Source organism: Pongo abelii, chromosome 14 (assembly GCF_028885655.2).
Source record: "Pongo abelii isolate AG06213 chromosome 14, NHGRI_mPonAbe1-v2.0_pri, whole genome shotgun sequence".
In the NCBI taxonomy this organism is placed as follows: Eukaryota; Metazoa; Chordata; class Mammalia; order Primates; family Hominidae; genus Pongo; species Pongo abelii.
The window spans coordinates 33,186,722-33,199,865 of record NC_071999.2 but is presented as its reverse complement, the minus strand read 5'-3'; the positions used below and the strand labels follow the sequence as shown (position 1 = coordinate 33,199,865).

Here is a 13,144-nt window from a genome sequence, read left to right as displayed (position 1 = left end):
ACCTAGAAACTTGTTAAAAATACAAATACTTAGGCCCCAGTGCAGACTTATGAATGAAAAACTCTGGGGGTAGGGCCCAGCAAGCTGTTTTTTGTAAGTCCTCCAGGTGATTCTGATTCATGCTAGAATTTGTGAACCATGGTGCTACACAAAAAAGTTGTACTGATATTATTTTTATATTCCCCTAACCCTAACCACATATACTTCCCCAACCTTTCCCAAGATTTTTGGTTAATAACCAGGCATTTTATTCAGAGTTCAACTTTTTTTTTAAAAAAAGCTTACAAATGAATTCAAAGTCACAGAAGTTCTTCTGGATGGAACATATGAAAAGGCAGAATTAAAACAATCATGTTTTGTTTACTAAGCTGTCAAAGGTAAGATGCTCAATAAAAGAAACCAAAACTCAAAATGCTAGTACCTTGTTTTGCCAGTTATCAGAATCTTTGTTGGATCCATAACTCGACATGCCAAACCTGCTGTATGAATGGTACGCAATGCAGAACTTAGTTGGACAATATATGCCCAAATAAGAGATTCTGGCAATAATCCAGCATGCTGCCTGGGCAATGGTCCATCGTGCTGACCTATACAGCAAAGAAATCCAAAAAATGACATCTTAAGTAATCAACTAAAAGACTAAAACATTAAAATCAAAACTAGCAAAGACAATTCATGTACACTCATGGCACAACATGTCAATGTATATACGTGTGTGTATGTATGTGTGTAATTTAAGTTTAGTCTATTGCCCAAAGATTCCTGTCTGAGATTATGCCTTTTATATTGTTACCAGCAACAGGGCTCTCACTGAAATGCTCTTTTCTGTAACCACTTAATTACTGAATAAAAATTATTTAAAATAATAATTTATATATAATTGTTAACCAAATAAATATAAAAACAGAAACCGTAGAGGTTATTCTACTTAAAATGTGGCTGGCTAATCCTATGCTGTATTATTATTTAGGCATGTGAGAGCTGTTCATTGTGTGGCTTGATGGAAATAAAAGTCTCTATCATCACTCATGTTGATGTTTGTTTTCCTTATACCACTCAGGCCCCTCTACCACAAAGATGTATTCTATCAACTCATTAAGTGGTTTCTGATAATATTTTCTAGGTCATTGTTAATATGTTGTAAATCAGTAGAAAAGGAGACATATAAATTTAATCAAGATTTTGTAATTATTCCAAGGAATATGGCCTTATATTCTTTTCTTTGTAGAGACACTTGCTACGTTGCCCAGGCTGATCTCCAACTCCTGGGCTCAAATGATCTACCTGCCTCAGCCTCCCTAAGTGCTGAGACTGCAAGCATGAGCCCATATGCCCTGCCGACCTTATATTCGTATTGTTGTAAAACAACCTTTTGTGAATCAGTTATAAAAAGCAACGTAATTAAATGGTTAATTATGTACTTATAATAAATAGCAAATATGTACTTATGGCTTGGAATAAAATATCCGGTAAGCAACACATACAAAATTAAAAATAATTTTCTCTCAATTTGGACAGAACAGAAGATAATATACTCTGGAAATATGTGTAAGAAGGCTCAAAAAAATGGGACTGGTAACAAACGCCAAGACAATGTCAAAAATGACTATGAACTGTTTAAATGAAACTATTTAATAAATGTAGTAATACGGAAACAAGAGTTTTTGCAGCAAACATATAGTGCTTACTGTGTGTCAGACTCTGTTCTAGTTGTTTTACTGATATAGACCCATTCTGAATCTCGCTATCAACTCCACATGGTATGCTATTCTTCTCATTTTCTAAATCAATATATTTCTTATACTTTGCTTTTTTTTTTTTCATTTGTGCTAAGATAATAAATTACATAGTATAAGAAAATGGTAGGCTTTTATGCATGTATAGTATGGTTAGGGAAGTTACGACTACTCAAACAATATTTTAAACTATTAGAAAAAAGGACTACTTCCTATGAAAATATAAACATTAATATATTAATCAGTGAACACCAAAAACAGAATAATTATGATTAAAAAATTACTGGAAAAGAATGCTATAATAGAGTGGTTCTCAAAAGAAACCACTCCAGCATTTGGCAACATCTGGAGATATTTCTGGCATTACAATAGGGATAGAGGGGGATTGCTACCGGCATTCAGTAGGCAGAAGCCAGGCCCTTCAGTCAGAAGAGGCCACTATAAACATTCTGAAATGCAGAAGACAGCCCCCACAAAAACTTAAGCAGTTGAGAAACACAGTTATAAATTAAAGCCAACAGTCATTTCACAGGTGTTACTACCAAAATAAATTTCAGCAACAACTATAGTCATCTATAAGAAAAGTTGTACCACATCCCCTTCCACAAAATTATGCATGTGTCTACAGATGACATAGCAAAAGGAAAAAAATGACCACATTCTATGACCAGATTTTAAATGTGAAACAGCCATGTAACCACAACTTTCTTTTTTCAACTGTCAGAATGCAAAAAAAAGAAGTAACAAGTAAACAGAAGTAATATATTTTTGTCTATAATTAGTCTTTAAAGGAGTTGTAATCTGAAAGATACTAGAATATGGACTTAAATCTTTCTCCCCTCCTCTTTAATTTTCAAGTCAAGAAAATCTTAAAAAGATTAAAAAGCATAATAATGTGATGCTGCTTTCTTGCCCCCATAGACTGAGACCTTCCCCAAATACATAAATTAATGAATAGACATCTCAAAATGGATTTACTTTTCTCTGAAATCATTTACCCTTTAACACACATCTGTTAGAATTCAAGTATTCTGGTTGTTTGCAAAATCTCAATGATAAAACAATTCTTTAAGTATATATTAGAAAGGGGCAAAGAAGAAAATATTTCATGTTTAAGGAAAAGTTACTTAAAATTCTATTTTGAAACCTTAGATTAAGTAACATGGAATCCAACCTTCAAACAAAAGCATTTGTTTAGGGAAATAATTACATAAAGAACAATATAGTCATAATAGGAATCATTAAATTATATTCAGAGAATATAAAAACTATGGGGAAAACACTTATAATAAAGACAAGATGTAATATGATATAAAATGTTAAAACAAAAACAATGCGAAAGGAGACAAAAACAAAACAAAGCAAGATTGGAAAGAAATGTACTAAAAGATTCATAATGGTTGTACTTAGGCAGCGAAGCCAGAGAGACTATTTCTAAGCTATTGAATTTTCCAAGGCACCTTTATTAAGAAAGCATTATATTTTTAAAAGAAAAACATTTTAAAGAGAAAAACAATTTTAACACATTCCGAGTTAAATATCTGATATCTATGTGAGTCTTCAAAAATCTATCTTATCTTAGTAAATATGCAAAATACATTATTTCCTAACTTCTTGACCATCAACTCCATTTCTTTGACATATTTCTTTTTAAAATGTGATACGGTTTGGTTGCGTCCCCACCCAAATCTCATTTTGAATTGTAACTCCCATAATTCCCACAGTGTTGTGGGAGGGACCTGGTGGGAGATAACTGAATCATGGGGGTAGTTTCCCCCATACTGTTCTCGTGGTAGTGAATAGGTCTCATGAGATCTGACAGTTTTATAGGGGGAAACCCCTTTTACTTGGCTCTCATTCACTTCTCTTGTCTGCTGCCATGTGAGACATGCCTTTCACTTTCTGCCATGATTGTGAGGCCTCCCAAGCCACATGGAACTGTAAGTTCATTAAACCTCTTTCTTTTGTAAATTGCCCAGTCTCGGGTATGTCTCTATCAGGAGCACAAAAACGACTAGTACAAAATGTAATAGAGTCTTTAAACTAAACGATTACAGGGAAAAATTGTACGTATTTAAAAATAGAAAACTACTCTTCCACAGAGCAAAAGCATTAGTCAAAATATAGTTTGCCTGCATCTTTTTCTTACCCCACTTTCTCTTGGTGAAATAGGCATCAGCATTAGGGTCATTAAAGTGTCTGCTCATCATAGTTTCTCCTCCAGCATGGAAATCATATGCAAACACAAGAGCTTAAAATAAAACACAAACACTCATTACTGAAAGCTGGCTTCAAATAATGAAGCTCACCAGCAGAAAGACAAATTACAAGTTACTCACAGGGCTCAGCAAATGCTTTAGTGGTAAATACTTCACGCAAAGTTACGATATTTGAGTGTTGAATTTTCTTCCACATGTCGACCAACACCATGCACTTTGTGTTAACAAGACGAAAACCTGAAAGACAATTTTTCTACTCCAGTAAACTCTAATTGACGTCTCCTTCATATTCCATCAGAAATGGAAAGAAAATGCCATATTATACATTGCTCATGAGGTACCAATTTCCAAATAAAAAATTTTAATTCATATATTAAATAATATATTCAAGGTTTGAATAATCTTAGCCTCAATGATATGATTATAAAAGAAGATAACATCTTCCTTACCATGTATCCTCCGAAGGCAATATGGCAGATCATCTTTGCTATTTACAGCTTTGTAGCAAGACGTAATATACCCAAAATTACTTGATTTCTGTATCCGGTTGGGAGGTGGCAGTGGTTCTAGAGGGAATAGGCTATGGTAGCTGTCAACCTCTGTAGGAACTGCTAGAGTAATTCATAAGAAGATGACTTGAAAATACAGGCATTCATAAATCTTTCTCAAAAATACAGAAGAAATCATATTTACTATAAACCCCTTGTGTATCACAATGTGCTCTTGTATTTTAGAATAGTGTAAACATTTATAACAATTCCATAAGACAAACTAGCTTCAGTATCAATAAAAATAGGCATTATATAATAAAATAACCAAAGAATAACTAAAGTTCATACATTCAAAAACATTTCCTTTTATAGCACAGTACAAATTTGTTTCTCAGAAATAATTTTTATAAACAATTTGAGTTATCACTGAGATAAATTTTTCTGGAGCAAACATGTTATCAGGTTTATAATAAAAAAAAAAAACATGTATTTTTTAATGCTTCAAATACCATCACGTTTTCCAATTGAACACCAACCTATACTTTCATTCTGTTATTGTCTCGAATGACTTCGGAATGCTCACGATATTTTAAGTGAACGGAAGATAACCCAACATGTAGTACAGCCATAGTAAACCAACTAGAAGAAAATATAGCAGATAGTAACAATGGTAACCTTTTAAAGGGAGGATTATTATTCTTTTCTTTACACAAATGTTTTATAATATACATGTTTAACACTATTTTTAAAACATGGCATTATGTCTGTTAAAAAAAAAACCTATAAACAAAAACAACTGATAATTTTTGACCTCTGACTGGTAAGAAACACAGATGAAACCCTATTAAGAAAATTAATTCCAGAAGACAGGTTCAAAATGATCCTTCCTCTGCATTTGCCAAATACTTTATACACATTATCTCTTAATTCTCACAACAATTCCATGAGGTAGAATTCCCTATTTCATAAATGAGGATAATAAGGATTGCATAGCTGAGAGAGTAAGGTAGGATGCAAACCCAGGACTTTTTGATTCTATAATCATAATCTCTACATGGCATGGCCAACATGAAAAACAAATGTAGAATGATTAAATGTCACCAAGTGGCATGTTCTACTTAAATAAAGGCAGTATACTGCCAAGTGTCATTGCATGTGACTATAGTCCTAGCTACTCAGGAGGCTGAGGCAGCAGAATCACTTGATCCCAGGAGCTGAATTCAGCCTGGGCAACATTTAAGACCTCATCTCTTAAATAAATAAATAAAATAAAAGCAGTACAACAGAAGAATACACACAAGTGAAACAGCTGTAACTTTTACTTTTGCGCATTTACCTAGTTTGTATTTAAATGATTGGTATAATGTCCACAAGGAAGTTAAAATGATAAATTTTGTTTTCCACCTATTTCATTTATTATAAGGAGCACTTAATACAGGATTAATTTCAAATCAGTAAAATATACTGAGCATCTACTATGTACTAATGAACCTAAACTAAAGAAATATACGTTCTTACCCTCAAGAGGCCTAGAGAAAAATAAAGAACACAAATTTATACAAAACATGTAAGAGGTAAAGTCGCCATTTAAGAAGTACAATTCGCCATGGCACTGGTTCTTAAACGTCACCACCTGTCACAATCACCTAAAGCCTTGTTAAAACACAGTTTGCTGGGCCCCATTCCCCGAGTTTCTGATACAATCTGAAGTGGGATCCAAGAACTTACAATTCTAACAAGTTCCTAAAAGTCAATGAAAATGAGGCCTCTGGTTAAGGAATCATACTTTGAGAGCTAATACACTACGAAAATACAAAGAACAGAGCAATTCCCAAGGCACTCATTTGCTATGGGGTTGCTAGTAAATTATTACAACTTACAAATCAATGGTGTTTAATTGATATCCCTTGGAAAGCAATTTGGTTCTATGTAATAAGCTTTAAAACCACTTCTACTTTACTTTTTTCTTTTTTTTTGGAGACAGAGTCTCGCTCTGTCACTCAGGATGGAGCGCAATGGCACAATCTCACTGCAACCTCCACCTCCCAGGTTCAAGCAAGTCTTGTGCCTCAGCCTCCCGAGTAGCTGGAATTACAGGTGGGCACCACCACGCCTGGCTAATTTTTGTATTTTTAGTAGAGACAGGGTTTTGCCATGTTGCCCAGGCTGGTCTCAAACTTCTGACCTCAAGTGATCCACTCACCTTGGCCTCCCAAAGTGCTGGGATTACAGGTGTGAGCCACTGCACCCGGCGCTTTTTTCTTTTTTGTATCTTTTTAAAAGAGCATCAATTTATCAATTATTTACATTTTTTATACTTAAAAGTATAAATAATTATAAAAGTATTTCTGAATTATACTGAATCTATAGATCAGTTTAGAAATACCTGAAGTATTTCTTCTAAGGAAAAAAATATTTCCTACAGAAGAAAAAAATTAAGTAGATGAATATGTTCACTGCACTGTAATTCATGATGCCAACAACTATATTATCAAGTGTCAAATGGGTGAACTATAATGCAAACAAATGTTACGCGGGAAGGGATAGTCAGAAACATAGGGTGGTGTTTGTTTGAAAATGTCTAAGTTGAAAATTGTGTGCATACTGATGAATCATGTAAAGTACTCATGGATATCTGAAAGAGAATGTGACAAAAAATTTTTAAATATTTTATCATCGCTGCAAATGCAGATAAAATTAATTTTTATTTTTTAAAGTATTTTAAAAGTAGGTAAAATACATTCATTTATATTTTACAGTAAGAGTTTCAGAGTTCTGTTTTAGACATGTAAGTTCTTAATCTATTTGAAGTTGACTTTTTAATGTGGCTTGAGATAATGACCCAATTTTATCTTGTCAATATAGAAAACCATTTTTTGTGGCCGAGCACAGTGGCTCATGCCTGTAATCCCAGCACTCTGGGAGGCTGAGGCAGGTGGATCACTTGAGTCCAGAAGTTCAAGACCAGCCTCGGCAACCTGGTGAAACCCTCTCTACAAAATATACAAAAATTAGCCAAGTGTGGTGGTGTACACCTGTAGTCCCAGCTACTTGGGAGGCTGAGGTGGGAGGACTGCTTGAGCCCAGGAGGCGGAGGTTGCAGTGAGCTGCGATCACGCCACTGTACTCCAGCCTGGGTGACAGCAAGATGCTGTCTCAATAAAAGTTTATTTTTTTAATTAAAAAACCGAAAAACATTTTTCCAATGCTTTCTTTTCCCCCACTTACTTGTCAACTTTATCACAGAACGTGTCTGGGCTCTCTCTAATCTGTTCCATTAATCAATCTGTCTAACCCTGTGCTATCACCACATTGATTTAGTTACCACAGACTCAAATCAAATCTCTCCTTCTCTAATACACAAACCAATTCTTCATATGAACATAAATAATAACCATACTCTTCAAAGTACCTTGGATGGTCTTGGCCCTTTATTCTTTGATACATTTTATCATACTCCATGAAAAGATTCTCTACTAATCTATAGTATTTCACTTAATATTATTTAATACTGCGTAATAAATAAATCTCCCCTGCTGAAATCTTACCTATCTTTTGTTATTTATTCCTACATACTGATATTGCAAAACCATTTTAAATAGCATTTGCTTTTAATTATATTTTGAAGTTAACTGGGTACTGGCCTACAGAAACGCAACTGATTGTATTAATCTTATATCCAGCCATTTTCTACAGTTTGTTATTTCAAATAATGTCTAATCTGCAGTCACATGATTTATAGATGGTAGGTTTATTTTCTCCTTTCCAGTCTTTGTGCCTTCCATTTTTTTTCTTTTTAAACTTTTGCAAAACCTGGCTAAAGCCTCAAATACAATATTAAACAGTTAAGAAAAATTCCAAGATGAATATTTAAAAGGTTATGACAAGTAAGTCCCTTCCCACCTTACCTGGAAAGATCCATCTTAAGGCGTAACAGCCAGACATATTTCTTTTAATTCTTCAGCAATCAAGAGACAACACTCACTAGACTATGCTGAATTTCTGATTACAATCAGGCATTTTGAGATCTTTATGGTAAATGTATTCCTACTGTATTGTTTATGAAATTTTACTAAATTATATCATATTTCATTTATACAGAGTAAGCTAAGGAAAGATATTTTAATATGCTTTAAGAAATATTGTGGTACAGTTAGAAAAACCTAGGTTTAAGTCTGGAATCAGTCAGCTGTTTACCAGCCATTGGTCCTGAAGGTTAAGTTACTTAACCTGTCAACTTCAGTATTCCTCATATGTAAAATGGAAATGAAAATAATATGTCACAGGATGTTTGTGAGAAATAAAGTAAGACATGTAAAGTATTTAATTAGTATACTGTCTGGCACACAGTAGTCTCACAAATAGGCCTAATAATTACCATCCTCTCCTGCTTAAGAACCCATACTTGATTAAGTTTCAGGAGATAAAAATATTCTGGTGCACAGTAAAGTAAATCACCATGAATTCTAAAATTATATACTTTTTTTGTGAACTAGAATACTGTCACGTAGAATTAACAGAAATAAACTAGATGATCAGTAGTACCTTGGGACTGTTCTTTTCTTTTTTTTATTTTTTTTTTGGAGACAGGGTCTCACTCTGTCACCCCGGCTGGAGTGCAGTGGGGCAATTATAGCCAGCTCACTGCAGTCTTGACCTTCAAGGCTCAAGTGATCCTCCTGCCTCAGCCTCCTGAGTAGCTGGGACTACAAATGTGCACCACCACGCCCAGCTAATTTATTTTTTGTAGAGACAGGTTCCCACTATTTCGCTCAGGCTAGTCTCAAACTTCTGGGCTCAAGCAATCCTCCTGCCTCAGCCTCCCAAACTGCTGGGATTACAGGTATGAGCCACCAGGCCCAGCCTGGAACTCTTCTTAATAATGCATAAAACATGTACTACCACATAAGAATTATAACAGCATTTAAAAGGAAGGAACGATCAACTTGCTTTTTACCTGGCATATCTGCTTGATCAATTTGAGCCATTGTTATTAAATGTCTGTTGATCAGCTCCTATGAAACGGAAATAAGTATATTTTTATTTAAACACAGATTCTGAAACCTGGATTTCCTGTTATAATTAAATAACCTAAGTATTAATATTTTTGGCATGTGCACTTTTTAAATATTAAAATCATTTAAATATTAAAACATTTCTAAACATGGTAAAATGTCTGAACTCCAGGCCCAGATAGACTTAGACATGCCATAATTAAGATTGGGTTTAAGTAGATGTGCCCCTTAAACACGGGTAGCTGGGCTACCCAAAACACATGACTAACGCTGTGGCTGAAAATTCAAGGTCTACCAGTAAGCTGGTAATAATTAATTTAAAAAACACTATACTGGTAGAACTCACTTCTATGAAACAAAAATATTTCTGAGAATCTGAGTGTAAAGTGAAATTCTACATATCAAATAACTAGCTGTTTACTAAAAATTAAACAAAACAAAAAACTTTTACAAAACATTCTTTTAAAAAAATATTGAGCTCTCTTAAAGTTATTTCTTGAGCCAACCTACTTATTTTTAACCTACACCTATTAGAAAAATACTGTTAGAAACCATTTAAATTATTTATATACTTCAAAGAGCCTTTTCATAGAAATAAAATGAAGTACAGAACAGTGAACCATTTAAATAGCTGTTCTATGTTTTATATCCTAAAACATAAATTTGAAATTTTTTTAAAAGACAGGTTTCCTTAAAAAAACATACCCATTAAAACTTCTAAATTCGATATGCTTTACTAGAGCATATTTGATTGAATAATATGATTTGAAAAGAGCTCTGTTCTTTCCCCTGTTCACTAAAGCACAGGAGACACTAAGTATTCCTACTATGAATTCTGAAAGCATACCTGTCGGAGTTCATCAGCCATGAAGAAGGAAGGTGCATTTGCTTTCGGTTGCATGTAAGCAACGTGAGGTGCAGTTGGAGGATAAATATGATAGTTTGGAAACACCTAAAAAGGTAGGAAGGGGGTAAATGTAATCACTCATTTTTCTTTCTTTTTTTTCAGACGGAGTCTTGCTCTGACGCCCAGGCTGGAGTGCAGTGGCACAATCTCAGCTCACTACAACCTCTGCCTCCCAGGTTCAAGTGATTCTCCTACCTCAGCCTCTCGTAGCTGGGATTACAGGTACTCACCATCATGCCCAGCTAATTTTTGTATTTTTGTAGAGACAGGGTTTCACCATGTTGGCCAGGCTGGTCTTGAACTCCTGACCTCAGGTGATCCACCTGCCTCGGCCTCCCAAAGTGCTGGGATTACAGGTATGAGCCACTACGCCCAGCCTAATTTTTCATAATCGATAAGCTTTATCAGTTTTGAGAAAATTTTAATCTTTACGTGATAGCAATAAATTTTAATACATTTTAAATCTTTAAATAATATTGAAGTAAAAACCTCACAGAATAGCTGTTAGAGAATATTTTCTGAAAGAATTCATATTAAAAATAATATTTCGGCCAGGCGCGGTGGCTCACACCTGTAATCCCAGCACTCTGGGAGGCTGAGGCGGGCGGATCATCTGAGGTTGGGAGTTCGAGACCAGCCTGACCAAAATGGAGAAACCTAGTCTTTATTAAAAATACAAAATTAGTGGGGCATGGTGGCGCAAGCCTGTAATCCCAGCTACTCGGGAGGCTGAGGCAGGAGAATCACCTGAACCTGGGAGGCAGAGGTTGTGGTGAGTGGAGATTGTGCCATTGTACTCCAGCCTAGGCAACAAGAGTGAAACCCCGTCTCAAAAAAATAAATTAATTAAAAAATTAAAAAAATAAAAATAAACACAATATTTCAGTAATCAATTAAAAATCTAATGAGCCAGCCTGGCCAACATGGTAAAGCTCCATCTCTACGAAAAATACAAAAATTATCCTGGCTAACATGGTGAAACCCTGTCTCTACTAAAAATACAAAAAATTAGCTGGGTGTGGTGGCATGCACCTGTACTCCCAGTTACTCGGGATGTTGAGGCAAGAGAATCATCTAAACCCAGAGGTGGAGGTTGCAGTGCACCAAGATTGCACTAATGCATTCCAGCTGGGGTGACAGAGCCGAGACTCCATCTCAAAAAAAAAAAAAAAAAAAAAAAAATTAGTAGTAATCCCAGCTACTCAGTAGACTGAGGCAGGAGAATTGCTTGAAACTGGGAAGTGGAGGCTGCAGTGAGCCGAGATCATGCCACTGCACTCCAGCCTGGGGGACAGAGGAAGACTCTGTCTCAAAAAAAAAAAAAAAAATCTAATGAGAAAGAAAACATTTCTTCAGATACGGTAAAATTTAAGCTCCATTGAGAAGACAAAAGTAGCTCTTTGGAAGAAATGTCACATAGTCAGCCTTCTGTATCCCTGGGTTCTGTATTCAAGGATTCGACCAACCATGGGTAGTAGAGGAAATACTCAGGGGAAAAAAATGACAATACAACAATAAGAAGTATAAAAATACATTATAACAACTATTCACAAAGCACTTATACTGCATTAGGTATTATAAGTAATCTAGAGATAATTTAAAGTATACAGGAGGATGTGTACAAGATCTATGCAAATACTATGTCATTCTATATCAGGGACTTGAGCACCCAGTAATTTTGCTATCTGTGGGGGTCCTGGAATCAATCCCCCTTGGATACTAAGTGGCAACTATACAAGCAGTTCATCGCCACTTTTTGAAAGCAACTGGAAGGAAAGAAGGAGAAATTAAAGGTGTTTGGGTACTGGGAGATAACGAAGTGATATTGCCCTGGCTGCCCAAAGAATTTCCCCTTTCACAGGCATTTTGTGGCCAAACTAAACAAAGTGTTATTCAAACCTACTCTAGGTCAGCAGTTTAAGTGAACAGAAGGATACAATAATACATTTACCTTCCAAGCAAACTACAATAAAGTTACTAAATCAGCTTCCAGCTTCTTGTCTTTCATTCTTCCAACTGGACTCATCCCACCACCCTTTCTTCTCTTTATCACTCTTTTCTCTGCCTCTCCTTCACTGGTCCATGATACAAAATCAAAGTTCAGTTTTAAATATCTTTTCTATTTTTTTCATTCTTTCATTTTAAACAATGAAACTATTTTTCTCTTTTAAAAACGAATTCAGCTGATTTGCGCTGCCATAACATGACTGCTCTGCTCTGGATCTCAACTAGGAAGCAGTTTTGCAATACTTGTAAGGTTTCCTTTAGCCTGTGTCTGCAGGGAGAGTAGTATCTCTTTTTTCTTGTGTTGGTTTCCTTACATAAGACAGCATAGTTTAGGCTGGGCATGGTGGCTCACGCCTGTAATCTCAGCACTTCAGAGGCCAAGGTGGGTGGATCATTTGAGGTCAAGAATTTGAGATCAGCCTGGCCAACTGATCAACTGGGTGAAGCCTCATCTCTATTAAAGGTACAAAAGTTAGCCGGGCATGGTGGTGTGTGTCTGTAGTCCCAGCTACTAGGGAGGCTGAGGTGGGAGGAATGCTTGAACCCAAGAGGCAGAGGCTGCAATGAACAAAGACTGAACCACTGCCCTCCAGCCTGGGTGAAATAGTGAACATCCATCTCAAAATATATATATTTTTTATATATATAATTATATATTATATAAATTATATATATTTATATATTATATATTATATATATGTTATATATAATTTATATAATATATACTTATATATAATTTAATAACTTTACATATATAAAATATATATGT

General features: G+C 35.1%; 1 protein-coding gene across 4 annotated transcripts in view; it reads right to left on the bottom strand.

Moving 5' to 3' along the window:
* Positions 1–13,144, bottom strand: part of PAN3 (poly(A) specific ribonuclease subunit PAN3) — a 157,057-nt gene that overhangs the window by 24,082 nt on the left and 119,831 nt on the right. For 3 of the 4 annotated variants that reach the window (XM_024230896.3, XM_054528849.2, XM_054528851.2), the window contains 6 exons: positions 10,309–10,413; positions 9,404–9,461; positions 4,405–4,566; positions 4,076–4,192; positions 3,886–3,987; positions 422–587 (listed from right to left, as the gene is read on the bottom strand). In XM_024230896.3, the coding sequence (XP_024086664.2) occupies positions 422–587; positions 3,886–3,987; positions 4,076–4,192; positions 4,405–4,566; positions 9,404–9,461; positions 10,309–10,413 (710 nt within the window). The remainder of the gene's footprint in view (positions 1–421; positions 588–3,885; positions 3,988–4,075; positions 4,193–4,404; positions 4,567–9,403; positions 9,462–10,308; positions 10,414–13,144) is intronic. The other variant, XM_054528848.2, reaches the window with a different exon arrangement.